At 36.1% G+C, this 20,716-nt stretch overlaps 1 protein-coding gene across 1 annotated transcript in view; it reads right to left on the bottom strand.

Moving 5' to 3' along the window:
* Nucleotides 1-20,716, bottom strand: part of NCKAP5 (NCK associated protein 5) — an 830,344-nt gene that overhangs the window by 478,323 nt on the left and 331,305 nt on the right. The window contains exon 4 of the mRNA XM_017854739.1: nucleotides 12,497-12,560. Coding sequence (XP_017710228.1) covers nucleotides 12,497-12,560 — 64 coding nt within the window. The remainder of the gene's footprint in view (nucleotides 1-12,496; nucleotides 12,561-20,716) is intronic.

Here is a 20,716-nt window from a genome sequence, read left to right on the forward strand (position 1 = left end):
CAAATAGTATGGTATTTGCAAAGCACAAACAGATAGAAATATTCTCAGAGAAGTTAGAGTCCAGGTATTAACTTGTACAAATAGAGGCAAAGGGTTTTCAACAAAGGCACCAAGAAATTCAATAAAGGAGGTAAATTCATTTCAAAAAATGATACAAATGTGGATATCTACATTTTAAAAAATACAACTTTACCCCTAAACACACATCAGAGATAAAAATTAAGCCCCAACAGATCATGGACCTAAAACATAAAATCTAAAACTATAAAACTTGTAGAAGAAAAGACAAAACAATATTTTTTGTAAACACAGGGTAGGCAAATGTTCTTAGAATACAGAAAGCATAAACTAGAAAAATAAATAGAGTTTCAATACTAGACTGCTTCTGCTCATCTAAAGACACCATTATTTAAAATAAATATGCTAACCAAAGAATGGGAGAAAAATTGCAACACATATTTTGACAAGAGACTTATATTCAAAATATGTAACGAACTCATACAACTCAATGATTTCTTTAAAAACCAGTCACCTCCCTCAAATAGGCAAAAGAATTTAACAAATACATAAATGGACAATGAGTATATGAAAAGTACTCAACATCTTTTATCATCAAGGTAATGCAAATTAACGTATGAGATATAAATACATACCAATTACATTGGCTAAAAATAAAACTGACTATTTCAAATGTTAACAAGAATATCAATCAACCAAATCTCTCACGTATTTCTAGTGGAAATCTAAAGTGGAACAGCTACTTTGAGAAACAGAATGGTTCATTATTTTAAAGTTAAACATATACCATAATACTAGCAATTTCACTCCTAGGTATTTATCAAAGAGAAATAAAAATATATGCCCATAATAATGACTTGCACATGAATGTTCATAGTAACTTAATTCATACCAGCCCAAAATTGGAAACCACCCAAATGTATAATAAAAGTGTGTATATTTATACAATGAACTACTAATCAGCAACTAAAGGAAGGAACTGCTTACTAATTTACGTAATGACATGAATGAATTTCAACAACGTTATGCTGTGTGGAAGAATTAAGACACAAAAAAAGCATATAGTCCAGATTTCATTCATATGGAAACCCAAGACCCAGTAGAACTAATTTGACCCATTCAATGCATTTCCTATCAAATGGCAGTTGGCTTTTTCTTTTCTTTTTTTTTTTTTTTTGCAGAAATGAACAAGTTGATGCTAAAACTGATAAGGAAACGCAAATGCAAAGGGCTTAGAATAGCAAAAAATCTTTAAAGAAAGGAAAAAGAGAACACACACTTTTCAATTTCCTCAATTCTAAAACTTACTACATAGTAGTACTTGTGTTACTTGATTACTAAAGAAACTTAGACAGTTTGTTACTGGCACACAGATAGACTAATAGATCAATGTAATAGAATTCAAAGTTCAGAAACAAACCTTCAGGTTCACGTCAATTGATTTTCAAAAAGAGCACCAAAGCAATTCAATAAAGAAAAAATATTCTTTTCAACAAATGGTGCTAGGACAATTAGATAGCCACATGCAAAAGAATGAGGTTGGACCCCTTCCTCAAGCCACACACAGAAAAATAATTCAAAAGAGACCACAGACTTCAATGTAAAGAAGGGCTAAAACTACAAAACTCTTACAGGAAAATCCTTTATGACTCCGGATTAAAGACTTGTTAGATATGATACTAGAAGTAAAAGCAACAAAAGAAAAACCAAATTGGAATTCTTCAAAATTCAAAACATTCATGTTTTAAAGGACACTATCAAGAAAGCTAAAAGAATACCTACAGAATGGGAGAACATATTTGCAAATCATTTCTCATAATAGACTGATATGTTTAAAAAACCAATGCACAAGAATTTCATAGCAGTCTTATTCATAATATGCCACACTGCAAATAGCCCAAATATCTGTCAAAAGTAATGTGGATAAACAAATTGTAGTGTATTCATAAAGGAACATACCACTCGGCTATTTTTAATTTGTTTGTTGTTGTTGTTGTTGTTGTTTGAGATGGAGTCTCGCTCTGTCGCCCAGGCTGGAGTGCGGTAGCGCTATCTTGGCTCACTGCAAGCTCCGCCTCCCGGGTTCACGCCCTTCTCCTGCCTCAGCTTCCTGAGTAGCAGGGACTACAGGCGCCCACCACCACGCCTGGCTAATTTTTTGTATTTTTAGTAGAGACGGGGTTTCACCGTGTTAGCCAGGATGGTCTCCATCTCCTGACCTCGTGATCCACTGGCCTCGGCCTCCCAAAGTGCTGGGATTACAGCTGTGAGCCACAGTGCCCGGCCGGCTATTTTTTAAAACCCAAGATACAGTTGTCCCGGCTTATCCACAGGGAATATGTTCCAGGACCCTGAAACGACGTGTAGTGCCAAACCCTATTTATATATACTATTTTTTCTTATAATATACATGTACTTATGATAAAGTTTAGTTTCTAAATTGTGCACAGTGAGAGATTAACAACAATAATAAAATAGAATCATTATAACAACATCCTAGAGTAAAAGTAAAATAGGTGTTCCTTGGAAACAAGCACTGAGATACCACTATAGTTGATCTGATAACCAAGCTGGCTAGTAAGTGACTAACAGGCAGTGGCGTCTACAGCGTGAATCTGCTGGACATAAGAATGACTCACATCGTCAGACCCCACAAGATGCCATTTGATTTCATCATGTTACTCAGCAGGGCACACAATTTATAACTTATAATTTACTTCCGGGATGTTCTACTCAATATTTTCAGACTACAGCTAGCCACAGAAAACAGAAATGGCAGCTACTGAAGCCTTAGATAAAAGAGGACTGACTACTGTACCAAGACACACAAAATATAGATGAACCTCAAAAACATTAGGTTGAAGCAACGAAGCCAGACAAAAAAGAGTACACACTCTAAACATTTACATAAAGTTCGAAAACAGGCAAGACCGATACATACATTACATAAAGTATATCAATGATTGTTTCTGCAGGGGTGGGTGTGTGGCTGAAAAGAGTTAAAAGAGAATTTATTGTGGTGATAAAAATATTCTATACCTGGAGCAGGGTGTTGTTTCACAAGTCGATCTAAACTCATCAAATAAGACAATGAAGACATGCATTTCACCACGTGTAAGTTTTACGACAATTTCTTAAAGTACAATGGAAAGAAAGCATTATGCTTCATGGTGTCCTACACTTCTCTGTCTCATCTCAAAAACAACACAGAGACATAGAAGGCCATCCCAGCCACCAGAGGAACTAGGAGATTCTGTGCTTAAGAAAGTTGTCTTCTAAAAGTCTTGCCTTGTTTGAAAATGGAACAAACCAGGATAAAATCTCCATGTTTCCTGGCAGAATGCTATCTCTGCCTCCAGTATCTGACTTGGAATAAAAGAAGGGAGGAACTTACCTAAATCTGAGTGTGGGCAGTCCTGGAGTCAGCAGGGGTTACCTGGAGGGGAGAGCGCTATACAGAAAGAATACAATCTTTGGGAATAGTATTTTTCCTTGAAAGAATCTTAGGAAAATCTAAAGGTTTCAAACTGTTCCAACTTTTGAAAGATAGTTTAAAGTTGGACTAAATCCACTATAAAATCCACAGCATTATTCTGAAGATTTTTCTGCAAATTCCTAAAATTTTATCTCTTTACAAGTGTTTTATCTGTTGGAATAAAAAAGAGGGTGCTTAATTTATTAACTTGGTTTTATGTAACCTTTTGCTCAACAGAAGTTATTGCTTTTTACAATGTCTATTCTCTATCTTTTACCTTCACAGTTTATGACCCTAGTGTCATGCTTAGACATGCCTTCACTATACCCAGATCATAAAAATGAAAAAACATATTCTCTAAAATTTCCCCTAGGAAAGCTAATATTTTTTTCTACTTTCTCATGTCTGCTTTTCTGATAGTATTATGGTTTTATTTTAATTTAAGAATTTTATTTAAATTCGCTATCAGATTGATACTGATAAAATAGTTTAAATACTCAAAATGAGACATCAGTTAACACCATTCAGATTTCACAGTTTTAAACATTTTAGGATATCTGCTTCATCAAAACATTAAATAAATGGATATAACTGAAGACTCCCCCCTCATCAGAGGTATCCAAATTTGGTACGTGTTATTTCCATACATGTTAGATTTTTTTCTTATGTTGTTTTTGACATCTGCCATGTTCACACACACAGATCGACTTCATTTTAACTGCTGGATATTATTTCACTGTTTGAAGAAATCAGTTTATTCATTTGTCCTCGTGAGGGGCCTTGAAATTGTTTTGACTCTTTCATTTTTAGAAACAGTGCTAAAGAGTAAATATTTATATGAGCCACTTTTTGCATATATACAGTTAGTGATTTTCTAGGACAGAAACATGTAAGTGGAATTGCTGGGTCACAAGTTGTGTTTTGGCTTCAACGTTACTGGGTAACAGAAATTAAAACTCCCACTAGAATTTCCATTTCTACATATACTTGCCTACTGATGTTTTCAGACTTCTAAAGTTTTCCCAAATAAATGGGCATGGGGTGCTAACCCAGTGATGTTTTGATTTACAATGTGCATTTTTCTAAAAGAGAAATTTCAAAATTTATTGGTCATGATACTTTCCTACCAGCTAGCTTTGCGCATTTTACTTTTATAAGTCTTTTATTTATCCAAAATGTACTTTTGCCCATGGTATTTGGTAGCAATGAAATGGTATCATTTACTATATAAATTGTCACAGCAAGCCAGGCGTGGTGGCTCACACCTGTAATTCTACCACTTTGAGAGGCTGAGGCAGGTGGATCCCTTGAGTCAAGGCAGGTGGAACCCTTGAGCCAAGTAGTTCTAGACCAGCCTGGGCAACATGATAAACCTTATCTCTACAAAAAAAAAAAAAAAAAAATAGCCAGGCATGGTGGTGTGTGACTTTAGTACCAGCTACTTGGGAGGGTGAGGCAGATGGGAAGCTTGAGCCCAACAGGCAGAAGTTGCAATGAGCCAGGTTGTGCCACTGCACTCCAGTCTGGGTGACATAGCCAGACTCTGAAATTAGATAGATAGATAGATAGATAGATAGATAGATAGATAGATAGATACATAGATAGATAGATAGATACATACATACATACATACATACATAGATACATAGATAGACAGATAGACAGATAGATAGATAGATAGATAGATAGATAGATAGATAGATAGATAAAAATTGTCACAGCAGCCTTTTAAAATTGTCCATTTTATTCTCACTAAATTGTAATTCTACTTCCATTATATATTCCTATATATGTGTGGGTCTCCTTCAAAGCTTTTCATTCTGTTCTCTAGCTTATTTGAATATCTTTGTCCCGACATCACGCTAATTTGCTTTATCTTTAAAACAAATATTCAAGTGTAGGGGACACCAAATCCTCCCATTATCTTTTTTTAAAATCATGTCATATGTATTTAAACTTGTATATTTTCATAGTAATATTTGTATTAGCTTGCCAAATGCTGTGAAAACCTTCTTGGGATTCTCATTAAGATTAAACTGAAAGCATAAATCATTTGGGGGTAAGGTGATATCTTTATGGTATTCCATCTTCCTTTCCATGAATATGCCATACATATATCTCTTTTTACATCCATTAATAATTTTCTCCATCAATATCTCATACATTTCTTCTTAGAGTTATTCCTATATGCCTTTTTTACTATTTTAAATATTATAGCTTAAAACTATATTTTCTAAGGGCTGATGATTGATATGTAGGAATTCTATTAATTCATTTTATATACAGCAATCTTCTAAATTTTGACTAAAGATTCCTTTAGATTTTCTACTAAGAAATCATTACTTGTAAATAATTTAAACTATGCTTTTTGCCCAGCTCTTACACTAATTTTCTTACTTCAGTAGCTAGGACCAGAAGTACAACAATAAAATGAGGCAGTGACAGAAGTCATCCTAGTCTGGTTATGGTTTTTAAAAGGAACATTTCTAACGTTTTATCATTAAGTACAATGTTTACTAAAGATTCTTAGTGGAGACATCCTTTATCAATTTAAGGGAATTTCCTTTTTTAAAATTATAAACTAGTATTAGATTTTATCAAATATTTTATACTATGTGTATAAAATTGAGATTTTTCTTCTCCTTTAACCTTCTATTACTACTGTCAATTATATTAATGATTTTTCCAATATTAGGCAGTCATTGTTAGAAAGCCCCTGTGTGTCACTGCATTCCTGGAATAAATACCATTTTAAATAAGCCTTATGAATGTGGGCTGGTACACAGCACCCAGATCTTGGTTTCAAGTAACTCTGTCCATTAACAGGAACCAGGTTGACCTTGGAAAAATTGTTGATTCTAAGACAGGCGTAAGAAATACCCAAGATAAGCCTGGAGCATCTTACAGTGCCAGAAAGAAAGAAAAAGTGCTAAGAAAAAAATAAAAGGAAAAGCAATCATGACAACAACAACAACAACAGAAAAAAACAAGTTGAGCATTTCAGAGAAACCAAAAGCTAGGATAATTAGAGCCAAAAATAAAGTAGTACTGCTTTACAATGCAAAGTATAAAATAAATATCAATGCAGTCATATAAATAAATGATTGAGTAAATAATAAGAAAGAAGAGACAAATGTCTCATGCAGAAGAATTCAAAATAATTTCTGTAGATATTCCACCCTCAAGGAGGTGGAGCATATTTCCCAAGTCCAAAAGTATGTGCTACACCTAGTGACTTCCTCCCAAAGAGTACAGGAGAGGAAGGGTGGTGGGGAGGCAAAGAGTAACTTTACAGTGGAGAAATCTGACAAACACTACTTCAGCCAAATGATCAAGATTCATCTCAACAGTGACAAGCTGGGCCAGGCGCAGTGGCTCACGCCTGTAATCCCACTCTTTAAGAGGCCAAGGCAGGTGGATCACTTGAGCCCAGGCGTTCGAGACCAGCCTGGACAATGTGGTGAGATCCTGTCTGTACAAAAATTACAAAACTTATCTGGGCATGGTGGCATGCACCTGTAGTCCCAGTTACCCAGGAGGCTGAGGTAGTAGAAACTCTTGAGCCTGGGAGGAGAGGTTGCAGAGAGCTGACATTGCACCAATGCACTCCAGCCTGGGCAACAGAGCAAGACCCTATCTCAAAACAAAAAATCAGAGACAAGTCATGTTGATAATACATACTTTTGATATGGTGTGATAAAAAATGGCTATTTAACTCATGGTTTACTTCCCCAAAATACACCCAAATCTAATTGTTAGAAAAACATCAGACAAATCCCAATGAGACAAATCCCACAAAAACCTAACCAGTATTCTTAAATCTACCAAGTTATCAAAAACAAGGAAAGCCTGAGAAACTGTCAAAACCAAGAGAAGCTTTAGGAGTATGATAAGTAAATGTAATGTGTTTCTTGGATTGGAACCTGGAGCAGAAAAAGAACATTAGTTAAAACCACAGAAATCTAGATAAAGCATACACTTCATTAATAGTGTATCAATATTAGTTCATCAGCTGTGACAAGTGTACCATGCTAATGTAAAGTATTCATAATAGAGAAAATTGGGTACAAGATACACGTAAACACTCTAGACTGTATTTGCAATTTTCTGTAATAAAAGTGTTTATTTTTTAAAAGTGAGTTGAGGATCTCATTTTCTATATTCAGGACTAGTTTGTGTAACAGAACTTTCAATGGAAACATATAAGCAGTCAAGTAATTGACATAGGTTGATATGAGCATTTGTAATATGGTAAGGGTAGTAATAAAAGCTGTACTGTTCATTAAATGATGTTGAAAAATCGGCTATTAATTTGGGGAAACATTTCTCTCTGATCTCTACTTCATGCCAAATTAATTCCAACTGAAATTTTCAAACATTTACATTTAAAAAAACTATAAAAGTTATAGGAGATAATGAGAATGAACACCTTCATACTCTTGGGGTAGGATGGACCATTTTTATACATACCAATGTTTAAGACAACACGGAAGTGTTAAGGACGGAAGAGGCCTCTCAGTAAACTGAGCCAGTGATATTTCAGCACAAGCTGAAACAACCTCCCAGAATGAACAGAAACATAATCTCAGAGAGTTTGTAAAAAATACTGAACAGTAAGTATGAAAAACAGTGGTGGCATTTATTTCCTGGAAGAGGAAACTAAGAACAAAGACAACAAATATAAAACATCTAGTAGGCTGAAGAAAGTTTCCAAAAATAAAGATCTGAGTTAACAGAACAAAAAAGCAAAATTGATTAAACAAACAAACAAACACAGTGAAGTAACATGTCCAAATTAACAGCACTTAGGTAGCTACTAGTGGGGATAGACTTTGGATCCAGGCTGGTCTCACTTTCAAGCTCGCATTACTTCTACATATGTAGTCAATTAGATAACTAAAAAGTCATCTTCTTTTTAGAAGAAAATGCAATGTGGTACCCTGTACTGGATCCTAGATCAGAAAAGGAGCATTGCTAGAAAAACTGCTCTAATAAAGTCTCAAGTTTAATTAATAGTAGTATACCAATGCTAATCTCTTAGTTTTGACAATTACACCACAATTATGTAAGATGTTTAACATTAGGGGAAACTGGGTAAAGGGTAGGCAGGTGTGTAACTTTTCTGTAAATCTAAAATTATTTCAAAATTAAAAGCTTATTAAAAAAATAAAAGAAATCTCAGGCATGGTGGCTTACACCTGTAATCCCAGCACTTTGGGAGGTCAAGGTGAGATTACCTGAGGTCAGGAGTTCGAGACCAGCCTGGCCAACATGGTGAAACCCCATCTCTACTAAAAATACAAAAATTAGCTGGGCGTGGTGGTGAGGGCTTATAATCCCAGCTCCTTTGGAGACTGAGGCAAGAGCATCGCTTCATCAAGGAGGCAGAGGTTGCAGTCAGCCAACACCATGCCACTGCACTATATAGCCTCAGTGACAAGAGCAAAACTCCATCTCAAAAATAAATAATATAATATAATATAATATAATATAATATAATATAACGTAAAATAAACCTCTCAAAATGCTGCCTTGGGACTATCTTAAAACTTGTAAGTGTAGAGATTTATTGCACAAAACCAAATTTTAAAGAGGGCATGGTTTGTATTGAAGATTTTGATTATAACAGGTTTGTTGATAACTTTAAAATAAATATCAGCTTCAATTTAATTACATAGCTTTTCTGTAAAGACTGCTTATATAATTTCTTCTATACCATTTTCCTTTCATGTAAATAAAACATAAAAAAACTATCAACAGTAGTCTCTAAATACATATGGTGATCTATTGTGATGAACTGTTTTCCATTTCTGCTATAGACGTAACAAAAGTTCTGTGAAACAAACCTTGTAACAGCAATAATTAAAGTTAACGGATTAATGGAACAGCCTGATTTTTTAGGAGCTGTCAGATACTGAAAGAATCAGGACTTCAGAAATAAATGAACTCTAGGAGCGGAAAAGCTGAAGCACATAATTAAATAGAAAACTCAGAGGAGTTTGACTATGTAAAGGAACAGGGAGAAAAAGTCACTGAGAAAGAGCAAGAAAAGCTAAAATAAAGAAATTAATGAAAGTCAGGGCTTATGGTGTCTCCAAGGAATTGAAATGTGACAAATCATGGAATGGGAAGGGAGATGGTAAGAATATGAATAGTATTAAGTTCAATCACTTAATACTTAGGCCTTGTTAGAAGCCTTCCAATGGTTCCCATCTCTCAAAGCATGAGTCAGGGATCCATTGAGACCTTGAGGGTGCACCCATTCCCCCTGTTCTCCCTACCCCCCACCCCCATCACTTTTTGCTTTCTCTTTTACTCCTCACCTTCTCCTCTCACTCCTTTCAAGCCAGCCCTGCCAGCATGCAGTTCCCCTGGCACTCCAGGCCTTTGCATTTGCTGATATCCCTGCTAGAATGCCCCTCCCCCAGAAATCCTCATGGTAAAAACTCCTTCACCTCCTTCAGGTTTTGCTCAGATATTAACTTTTCAGTGATTTTCTGCTATGCATGTTCTAATTTATTTATTTATTTATTTAGAGACAGGGTTTTGCTCTGTCGCCCAGGCTAGAATATAGTAGTATGATCATGGCTCACTGCAACCTCTGTCTCCTGGGTTCAAATGCTCCTCTTCCATCAACCTCCCAAGTAGATGGGATCACAGCATGCACCACCACACATGGCTACTGTTTTATATTTCTGTAGAGCAGGGTTTTACTATGTTGTCCAGGCTGGGCTCGAATTCCTGAGCAATGGCCTCCCAATATTCTGCATGTTCTATTTTAAATGGTGAACCCCTATAACTACCAATCTCCCCTACCCTGCTCTTTTATTTTCTCATAGCTGCTTCTATGTCCTAACATTTTAATTACATTGAATATCTGTCTCACCAACCACTAGACTGTAAGCTGTCAGATTTTGCCTGTGTTCACTGTTTCTCCAGTGCCTAGAATAGTGCTGGGCACATAATAAATGGTTTTTGATAAACATTGCCAAAGCAATCAATACAAACATGTGATTTTTCATTAGCATAATTAAAATTAGAATAATGAAACATTCATAACTTTTCCAAAGTCATTTTTTGAGCAACTGGGGTCGTCCTTGTGCCCGTGTTTTCTGTGTATTTTCTACACTGAACTTCTATAATGTTTTAAAAGGGGGTTTTTGTCTTTGTAAAAGACTAGACAGCTGTCTGAGATCATTTTAACTCAAGTACATTCAATGTCAGAGTGAGAAAGAATAAAAGTTCATTCTTTCAAGGCCTGTTCTTCCTATGAGCTTAAATAACATTTCGTTATTACCAGAAAGAGATTCATATCATGAAAATACCATGAAAACTTCACACGAGCAAATGCTTAAAATCATGATCCACTAAGTTAAAAGAATCACAAAATTCCCACCTCCCCATTTTAAAGGTGAGGAAACTGACCTAGGAAAGTTAAATTACTTCCTCATATTCAACTAGAACATCGCTGACGAAGTGGTGAGCAGGAGCTAGTCCTAAACAAAAGACTGAAACGTTACAGAATGACCTACCACATCAACATGTTGAAATGTAGTAAGAAGTTCAGATTGGAAATGCTCAGTCCACCATCCAACTAGGCCTTTATTTTCTCCATCCTGTTTCCATTTCATTGCTCAAAGATGCAGGTGAATGTTTTCTTATTTATTTATTTTTTTATTTTTGGAGACAGGGTCTTTGGAGTGCAATGGCACAATCTCGGCTCGTTGCAACCTCCACCTCCCAGGTTCAAACAATTCTCAAAACTCAGCTTCCTGAGTAGCTGGGATTATAGATGCCCACCATCTATAAAACGCCCAGTTAATTTTTGTATTTTTAGTAGAGACAGTGTATCACGATGTTGGCCAGGCTGGTCTCGAACTCCTGACCTCAGGTGATCTGCCCACCTCGGCCTCCCAAAGTGCTAAGATTACAGGCATGAGCCACCACACCCAGTATGAATGTTTCTTCATATCATTTGAACATTCAAGATTCTTTCTGCATTAAGATCCCTAGCAAAATAAACACTGTGATCACCTTCCTAAGTATTTTAGCATGTTCATGGGCTACTGTGCCTTCCAGACCCCACTCAACATTTGGCCTCTTACTCTAGCCCTTTGATTTCCCTGTTGACAGAAGTATAAGGCCAGCACATTTTGCAAATCTCTTACCCTTTTCAGTGGATGGCCTGTCAATTAACTCTCATGAAATCAAATGGAAGCAGCCTTTAGGGTATAAAAATGTGCTACTTATCTAATTCTTTTACTGAAAACTTGCATACATTCCATTGTTTTGCCATAAGTGGGGGAAAAAATAAATCTGGTGTTGTATTTTCGTTTCAGAAGTAGCAACAGCAGTTACTCCACACATGCATTCCCCAGGTCCCCAGACAGTCATCTCTGATGTTATAAGTGGCACAGAGGCAGATACTTTGGCAAACACAGTCTGTAAAATGAAGTTGCTATGGACCAAAATAACCGTATTGATTTTTAGTACAATTCAAAACACAAGGAAACATCAGTTTTCCAAATGGCACAAGCTGAAAAGGACAAGGAAAAATATATTGCAAATAGTGAAGAGAAGGAAAATAATAAAGACAATTACATTAGCAAACATCCTGGTGTTCTTTTTTCAGAACACCAAGATGGCTGTTGTTTGTTTTTTAAATCCAAAGAACTGAGAGGTCTGAATTATGTTGAACTGCTACTCATTTGTGGACATTGTGCTCACTACTGGAAGTCTGACCTTCAGAAAACAAAGCCTTATAATCCTTGGACATGTGAACATCTTATTTAAAGCCTCATTTTTTTTTTCAATTAATATCTCTCACTCTGATGGCAAATGGCAGAGCTGTACAAATTGTATTATAAATACATCATTTGGCCAAAATATCATTAAGTTTGCTGCAAGCAAATATTTTCCTTAGATATTGTTAATGAGGCAAAGCAGCTTTCAAGCCAGAGACCTCTGGATGTTGTGAATGAGGAGACGGCGGTCAGGACTTACCATGGCCCCCTCACTTGTTCTTTGGGCAACTTCTCGCTGTAGTCGGGCCACTGCCAACTTCTCCCTGGAGAAACAAAAGCACATGATTAGTTTGACCGTTCTCAAGGTAGAGGCGACACTGGCATGGCCATGAAACATTCTTTTGAGGTCTCTAGAGGAACTCCTTCCTTGGTTTAGCTCACTTCCTCCACTATACTTTCTATAAATATTTAAACTGGTCATGAATGCATTGTTTTCATTGAGTGTCATGGAAGACTTTTTTGCCATAGATTTTACAATAGCCAAATAAATGTTAAATGCTGAGTAGATGCCTTGTTTTAGTTCATCAACATACATCACTCATAAATACATGTTTCATGGCTATAATATTTTAGTTGTCTTTTCTCTATCAACTTTGCTTATACAATTTTAATTATTTTTATTTCTTTTGTTGCTTTCCACACCAATAATATTAAGAAGCAAACAAAACATAACTCCTTACTATTTTAAAAATAACAATAGAAAATCATTTGCATGCTTGCTACATAACAGGCACCACGCTGGGCATTGCATCTGTTCTCATTTGAGCCTGACAACAATCCCATGGGTGATTTCACTATGCCCATTTTATAGATGAAGAAACTGAGGTCCCAAAAGGCTAATACACTGAGTCCTCAGCTGGTATATAGTAGTTTTTTGGAATCAAATTTTAGATTTCCTTACTTCAAAGTCTAAATAAAAGTCTGCTTATCACTTTTCATTGTGTAGGTAATATAAAATGTAGATTTAAAATCAGATTATTTATTTTAGTACCCCTTATTTAACAATGGGATTCATTTTAGATCCCTTATAATTCTAGTTTCACTTAAAATATATCCAATATTCACCAACATTTTAAGAATACTTTTGTAAAGTGATAGATGCCTGCATTTTGGACAGCTTTTCAATTGTTCTTTAAAATAGTTGATAGATGTCATAGGGGTAAGTGAACTCTTCTGGTCCCTAAAATATTTAAAATAAAATTTTAAAATGTTAGCTTTAGTAAGGATTTCCCCTGATATTCTTCTACTACTATATTACTATCAAGATGAGAAACTATTTGAGTGATATTTCGCCCCTTAGTCTTCCCTTTGCACGGGATCGACTATATGCAAACATAGAGGATGCAGTTGAATCCCCAGAAATTTTTCCACTGGGGAAAATAGAAGTGAAAATCTCTTCTCTCCTAAGGGCCTGGATCTTTGAAGTGCCTATGACTACCAAGACGACATGTGCTTTTGTCTGGCTGCAGCTGGGCAGTCTTTTAATAGAAAAAGTTCTCTCTGAATAAATACCTAAAGGCACAGACTAGAAGAAGGGAGACTAGACTAGGAGACATTCCAGAGTGACTAGACTAGGAGACATTCCAGGTGTACAAGTTTTGGGAGCCTGTGGCAGGACCTGTGAGTACACCTGTAAGAAGGGGCAACAGAGTAGATAGGAAGGAGCCACTAAGTGATGGAAGCCATGTGCCAAGTAATCAAGGCAGAAAGCCCATGTGTGTTCTCTGACTCAAGTCCTGATGAACAGATCAAAGAAGTTCAATAAAAAGAACGAATTAATGGAACAAATAATTGAAAAAGAAGGATATGAGTGACTTCTGTTTTAATATGAAAATTAAACACATGAATTTATCTCTTCTCTCCCTAGAAACTGTTAAAAATGTAGTATAGAGGTAACACTGGCAAATATTTATAAAGTCAAAGAAAACAGGAGACTCACATATTCCATACTCTATGAACCAGCAATTCCAGTCTGAGGTCTAAAGTGAACAGAAATATAAGTATATGTTCACCAAAAGACATGTACCTGAATGTTCATAGTAGCACTTTAGTAACTTTATAAGCTGGAAATGCACACACTCATTAACAATAGAACAGATATGTCAACTTTAGCATAGTTACATGCTGGAATACTATACAACACTGAAAAGGAATAATCTACACTTAATCACGACAATGTACAGAATAGCATAAATATATGGTTGAGTAACAGAAGCAAATACAAAATGTATATACTTTATTTCCTATTTATATAAAGTGCAAATAGAAGCAAATCTCATATACAGTTTGAGAAGATAAGAAAAAGAAATAAAATACATGGATATCAAAAAGGAAGAGGTAAAACTGTCTCTATTTACAGATGACATTATTTTCTAAGTAGAAAATCCAATGAAATTTACTACACAACTTATGAGTGAACTTAGCAAAGTCAGAGATAAAAGCTGATGAACAGAAATTAATTATATTTTATATACTAGCAACAAACAATTGGAAAATAAAATTTTAAAGCATCTATTTATAATAATGTCAAAAAATAAAACATTCAGGAAAGACATTTAGCAAAAGATTTGCAAGACTGCCATACTAAAAACTACAAAACACTGCTAAGAAAGATTAAAGGAGATTAATAGAAATACACACCACATTTGGCCGGGCGTGGTGGCTCACGCCTGTAATCTCAGCACTTTGGGAGGCCGAGGTGGGTAGATCATGAGGTCAGGACATCGAGACCATCCTGCCTAACATAGGGAAACTCTGTCTCTATTAAAAATACAAAAAAATCAGCTGGGTGTGGTGGTGGGTGCCTGCAGTCCCAGCTACTAGGGAGGCTGAGGAGAATGGTGTGAACCCGGGAGGCGGAGCTTGCACTGAGTGGAGATCGCACCACTGCACTCCAGCCTGGGCAACAGAGTGAGACTCTGTCTCAAAAAAAAAAAAAAGAAAGAAAAAGAAAGAAAGAAAGAAATATATACCACATTCATGGATTGAAAGACTTAATATTATTACACTGTCCAAATCTATATCAAATAATAAATTCTTTTTCACTGAGATTTATAACTCTACCAAATAAAAAGCAAGACTTGGTAACGAGAAACAAGAAATCCAATAAAGAATTGGAATTTTTTTCTTTTTTCTTTTCTTGGTAAACTCCTGGACAACAGCTATGTAGGAATCCAGAGAATAACCAATCTGGATTGCAGCAAGAGGATGGAGAGCCTCAGGAGGATGACTCCAAGAATAAAACAAAGTTGAATCAAAGTAAATTACCTATGTGTTTGTAAGTATTAAGAAGAGTTGTAGAGTTTTATTTTAAAGCTTAAGATAAGAAATTGAAACATGAAAATCTAGGGCAATGGTAGGAAGTGGCAATTATTCATGCTAGAAAAAACGAAGTTATTCTAGAAATGTAATTCTAAGCTTCCACTAAACTCAGCTGTGAATGACATTTACTTTATCATTGTAATTATTAACTAAATTAATTTACTCTTTAATGAAAAAAATTAGAGAAAGGGAAGCATAGAGAAACAGGTGGTACAGAAACACTAAAATCTTATCTTCCATAATAGAAAGATAATACATAACGTTTAAAAGTGATCTAGAAACAGAAATTCAAGCATATTATTTAGATACAAGGATGCAAAACTTAGAAAGCAGATCTAGAAGAAAGGGGAGTGACTGTGTCAGAGGAGTAAGATGTAGAGCAGGGAAGGCGATGTGTACATCTTATAGATGTTATCATTGCATTTGATTTCCAAAGTATGTGCATGTATTACTTTGATCTAAAATCTTCTCAAAATGTGTATTTTTTAAAACCAAATGACTCATGTTATTTTTATTAAAACATTATAATAATACATTACTAGAAAGATAAAGGATATATTATTTACCAACGGAAGATTCAGCATCAAATGACTCATTGCCTTGGACGTGAGAGGCACCTACTGAGAAGCTTTGGAAAATTAAGGCAAAATAAGAAGTCACTATAAGCAACGAGTCTTTGGACAAACGTTTTTAAGTACATACTACAAACAGTTTAACAGGTTACAGAGATATTTTAAATTTAAAAGTTTCGGCCGGGTGCGGTGGTTCACGCCTGTAATCCCAGCACTTTGGGAGGCCGAGGCGGGCGGATGACGAGGTCAGGAGATTGAGACCATCCTAGCGAACACGGTGAAACCCCGTCTCTACTAAAAATACAAAAAAAATTAGCCGGACTCGGTGGCGGGCGCCTGTGGTCCCAGCTACTTGGGAGGCTGAGGCAGGAGAATGGAGTAAACCGGGAGGCGGAGCTTGCAGTGAGCCGAGATCGCGCCGCTGCACTCCAGCCTAGGCGACAGGGTGAGACTCCGTCTCAAAAAAAAAATAAAAATAAAAATAAAAAAATAAAAAAAAATAAAAGTTTTTCTTTACGTTTTTAATGAAGTATAAACTATGCAGAAAAATTAAGAAATCATAAGAGCACAGGTTNGGGAGGCTGAGGCAGGAGAATGGAGTAAACCGGGAGGCGGAGCTTGCAGTGAGCCGAGATCGCGCCGCTGCACTCCAGCCTAGGCGACAGGGTGAGACTCCGTCTCAAAAAAAAAATAAAATAAAATAAAAAAATAAAAAAAAATAAAAGTTTTCTTTACGTTTTAATGAAGTATAAACTATGCAGAAAATTAAGAAATCATAAGAGCACAGGTTGCTGAATAATCACTAAGTGAACAAGTCCCTATTAGTCCCACCTAAGCAAAAAAGCAGGAACACTGCCAGAATACCAGAAGCTACTTTGATGCTAATGATAATTAACTTCCTACACCAATACCTGAATTCACTTGCCACACTCTTTTCTCTGTATACTGAAACATGGAGACATTTAACTTCTCATCTAAAGTATATTAAACACATTATCTCATATTTTACTCGACTGTTTATTCAATATATTTTTCCTCTAAATAAGACCATAAGTTCCTCCTTGACCACAAAAGTAGCAACCAAATATGATGATCCATTCATTTTTGCAGGTGGTCAGTTGTGGGGTAGTTAATATCTTACTGTAACAGCTGTTTGCCTGAATGGAGATTTAGTTCATCTCTTTAACAACTACTAAGGCCCCTTAGTAGGAACAAAATAAATATTTGTGACTTGCTGAATGAGGAATCAGTTACAGAATCTAATACCAACTTGCCTAGTATAACAGAATTTTAAATAATATTACCATTTTGCATTGACATAGTACATAATGCAGGTACACTGCACAGATACACCCTGATTCCCACAGGGTATCCTCTGGTTCTAGTTGACCACAAAAGCTTTTTTACATACATTCCAAAATTATGAAAAGTACAACTTCCATAGACCACCAGGTAAATATCTGAGTAAGCTTCAACAGAGTGAATTCCAAAGTAAGAGCACTGAATGAGGGGACTGTAGAACAGTAGTTCCCAAATATTTCAGTACTGAGTTCTCAAATATTTGACCCTTTTGTATGCAGAGAAATTGAGGATCCCAAAGAGATTTTGTTGTTATGGGTTATTATCTATTAATATTTATGACATATAAATAAAAACGTAATCTATTAAAATATTTGTTAAATCACCAAAAGCCAATAAACCCATGCCAACATAAGTAAAACATTTTATTAAAAGTCATCCTAAACAGTAATTCCAAAACAAAAATACATTTTGCAAATACAGGGAAAAAATAAATTTTGTGAGAAGAGTGATACTGCTTTAGAATTTTCCAACTATCTTTAATGTCTGTCTTAATAGAAGACAGGTGTATTCTCACATCTGCGTCAGCATTTAGTCTGTTATGACAGAACATGTCATGTGACTTCTAGAAAACACCACTCATGAAAGCTGAGTGAAAAAGGCAAATATCATCTTAGCGTTATGGCAAAAATAGTTTTGACCTTGCAGATCCCTTGAAAGGGTCTTGGAGATACCCAGGGTCCCAGGACCAAACTTTGAGCACTTCAACTGAAAGACAGATACAGAACTAGGACAGTAAGAATGTTCTAGAAAATTGCCTTGAATCCTCATTCCTAATTATTGAAGCTTCAGAGAAAGATTTAATATATATGCTAATGGTATGTTAATTTCTCACAAGAGCAGTGTAACATAAAAGAGACATTTCCAGGAACAGATCAAAAGTCTATCTTATCCCCATCATCCTACTAAATGATAAAAGAGTCCTAATATAGTGTAAATGTTAGGAACATCATTACTTTATGCTTAAAAGAGATGGCCTGTATAAACTATTAGGACTGTCACACTGTAATGTGCTTCTCAAATCTTATTAATTCAATTTGAAAGAAAACCTTAATGGTTTTAGTCATTACATAGTTTTTAAAAAGGAAAATACTATATTAATAAGTCATGAAATTTTGTAGACTGTCCACACATAATATTCTGTGGCATTCAATAAAGAAGGAAGAAAATGAACGAATCAACATTAAGGGGCTATCTCTAAAGGGGCAGCATTATAGCCACTTGATTTGGTGAAACAGAGAGTAAAATACATAAAAATTAGAAACACCCTTCTATATCTGACCTACCATCACATGAATGGAGAAATGCCCAAATTCAAACAGCCATGTGGAAACAGGTGATGCAAATGTGGAAAATTTCATAGTAGTGTAGGCCACGGGGGAGGCAATCCCCAACCCCAGCCTGGCTCCTAGCCTTCCATATCGACAACTGGGGAAACTGCTTAGGTGTAGACAACTGGAAGTTACCCTGACTCAGGGCAGCTAGGTGATTAAGGAGCAGAATTTGCAAGAACAGCAAACACAATGTGTTTTGGGGACCATGCTCCATAACTGTTTTAAAACATTTATGCAGGAAATGCAACAGAGATCCCTCAGGGGTCCGAGGGACAGTTCAGGGTCCTCCCATGGAGTCAGTGGGCAAAGCCAGTGGCAGCTCAGTCCCACGACAGCAAAAGTACTCCAACTCTGAGCTATTTTATGTATTAGGCTTCTGGATTATATCCCCTTTGAAAAGTGGTTTTCCAATGCTAAAACACAACAAACAAGGGATTCTTTCTTTAGGTTCAGTAACTTGTATATTCCAAATATTTCAAGTCCTTGCGTGTACATTTTACATCAGCTGGATTTTTTTTAAGTAGAATTTGTATTTTATTTTGCATGAAAATGTTATTTTGTATGAAAGGGTCTTTCTTTTTTAAAACTAAGGAAGTGGTGAAGTTCTTGACGTGGTATAAACCTCTACGATAAAATACTCAGGATTTCTAGATGTTATTTCTGGAATCAAATTATCAACTCAATCAAAATATTAAAAATAAATGGTCCTGTCTTTTTCACAGAATCTCATTTGTCCTTGAGTTTAGTAGTTCCTGGCATGACATATCTTCAAACCCCCATGGTCCCAAGATATGTGCGAAACCAACTGGGACTAGCATCTTTTTCATGCAAATTCAAAGTTCTCACAAACAGCTTTGTGTAGAAAATAAAGAATGCTGGATTTGCACGCTGCCCAAGACAAACTAAATACACTCACATACACATACACCCTTGCTCCTCTTTAAAGACCTCGGTTCGTCGGCTGGAAACAGACAACTGTGCTTCTGCAAAGCATCATTGTGTTGTTTTGTGTTTGTGGCAAGGCCAGTAGCTCATTATGAAGTGGGTATTGACTTTATGATTGCCAAACAAATGCACAGGGCTATTTTATCAAGAGCTGTGGATTCTTATTTATGGAACAGGTATAAAAAAAGAATATAAAGAACATACGCACGATGAAACAAGAGACCACAGTACTTACTTCTCTTACAGTTAAATGTAAAGATAACTTTTCTCTCTAGGAAGAATGAAACAGAGGTACTCTTCTTATTCAATTTTATATCCAAATGGAGAATTAGTTCCAGGTTTCTAAAGCCCTTCAACATAGCCCCAGACTGTCTGAACTAAAGATCGCAAAAAACAACGTTTTGTATGTTTTCTATATTCTTATACATTCTTCAGAATACCACTGACGCCTCTGCAAGTTAAGCGCATGGAAATAGTGTTCCCAATGAAGTCAACAGGATGTTGGCATTTGTAAAATTCAGAAAAGACCTGCAAGGTTTGCATATTTAAACAAAAAGCATTCCCCCAAAGAGAAAGCAACTTGCAGAGGGGGAATATATTCAGTTTGTAACGTGTGGAGACCTCAGGCTGCAGGGTGCTACAGAGCCATCTGTTGCATGAGTGTCCCAGGGCACGCCTGTTGGGAGACAAATCAATGTTCCCTTGCCACTCTTCAGGAAGCCCAGGACTTGCACCCACCCCGAATAGGAGAGAATGGAGATGCTGTGTGCCCCACTCTCCACCAGGCAGATGGTGCCCCTGTGAGGATGCCCTGATAGAAGAACAGCAAGGGCACTTAGTGTAAGTGGAAATAATTATTTCTACTCATTGTAAATCTCATGGTCCCAA

Source organism: Rhinopithecus bieti, unplaced genomic scaffold, assembly GCF_001698545.2.
Source record: "Rhinopithecus bieti isolate Rb0 unplaced genomic scaffold, ASM169854v2 scaffold_37914, whole genome shotgun sequence".
Classification (NCBI taxonomy): domain Eukaryota; kingdom Metazoa; phylum Chordata; class Mammalia; order Primates; family Cercopithecidae; genus Rhinopithecus; species Rhinopithecus bieti.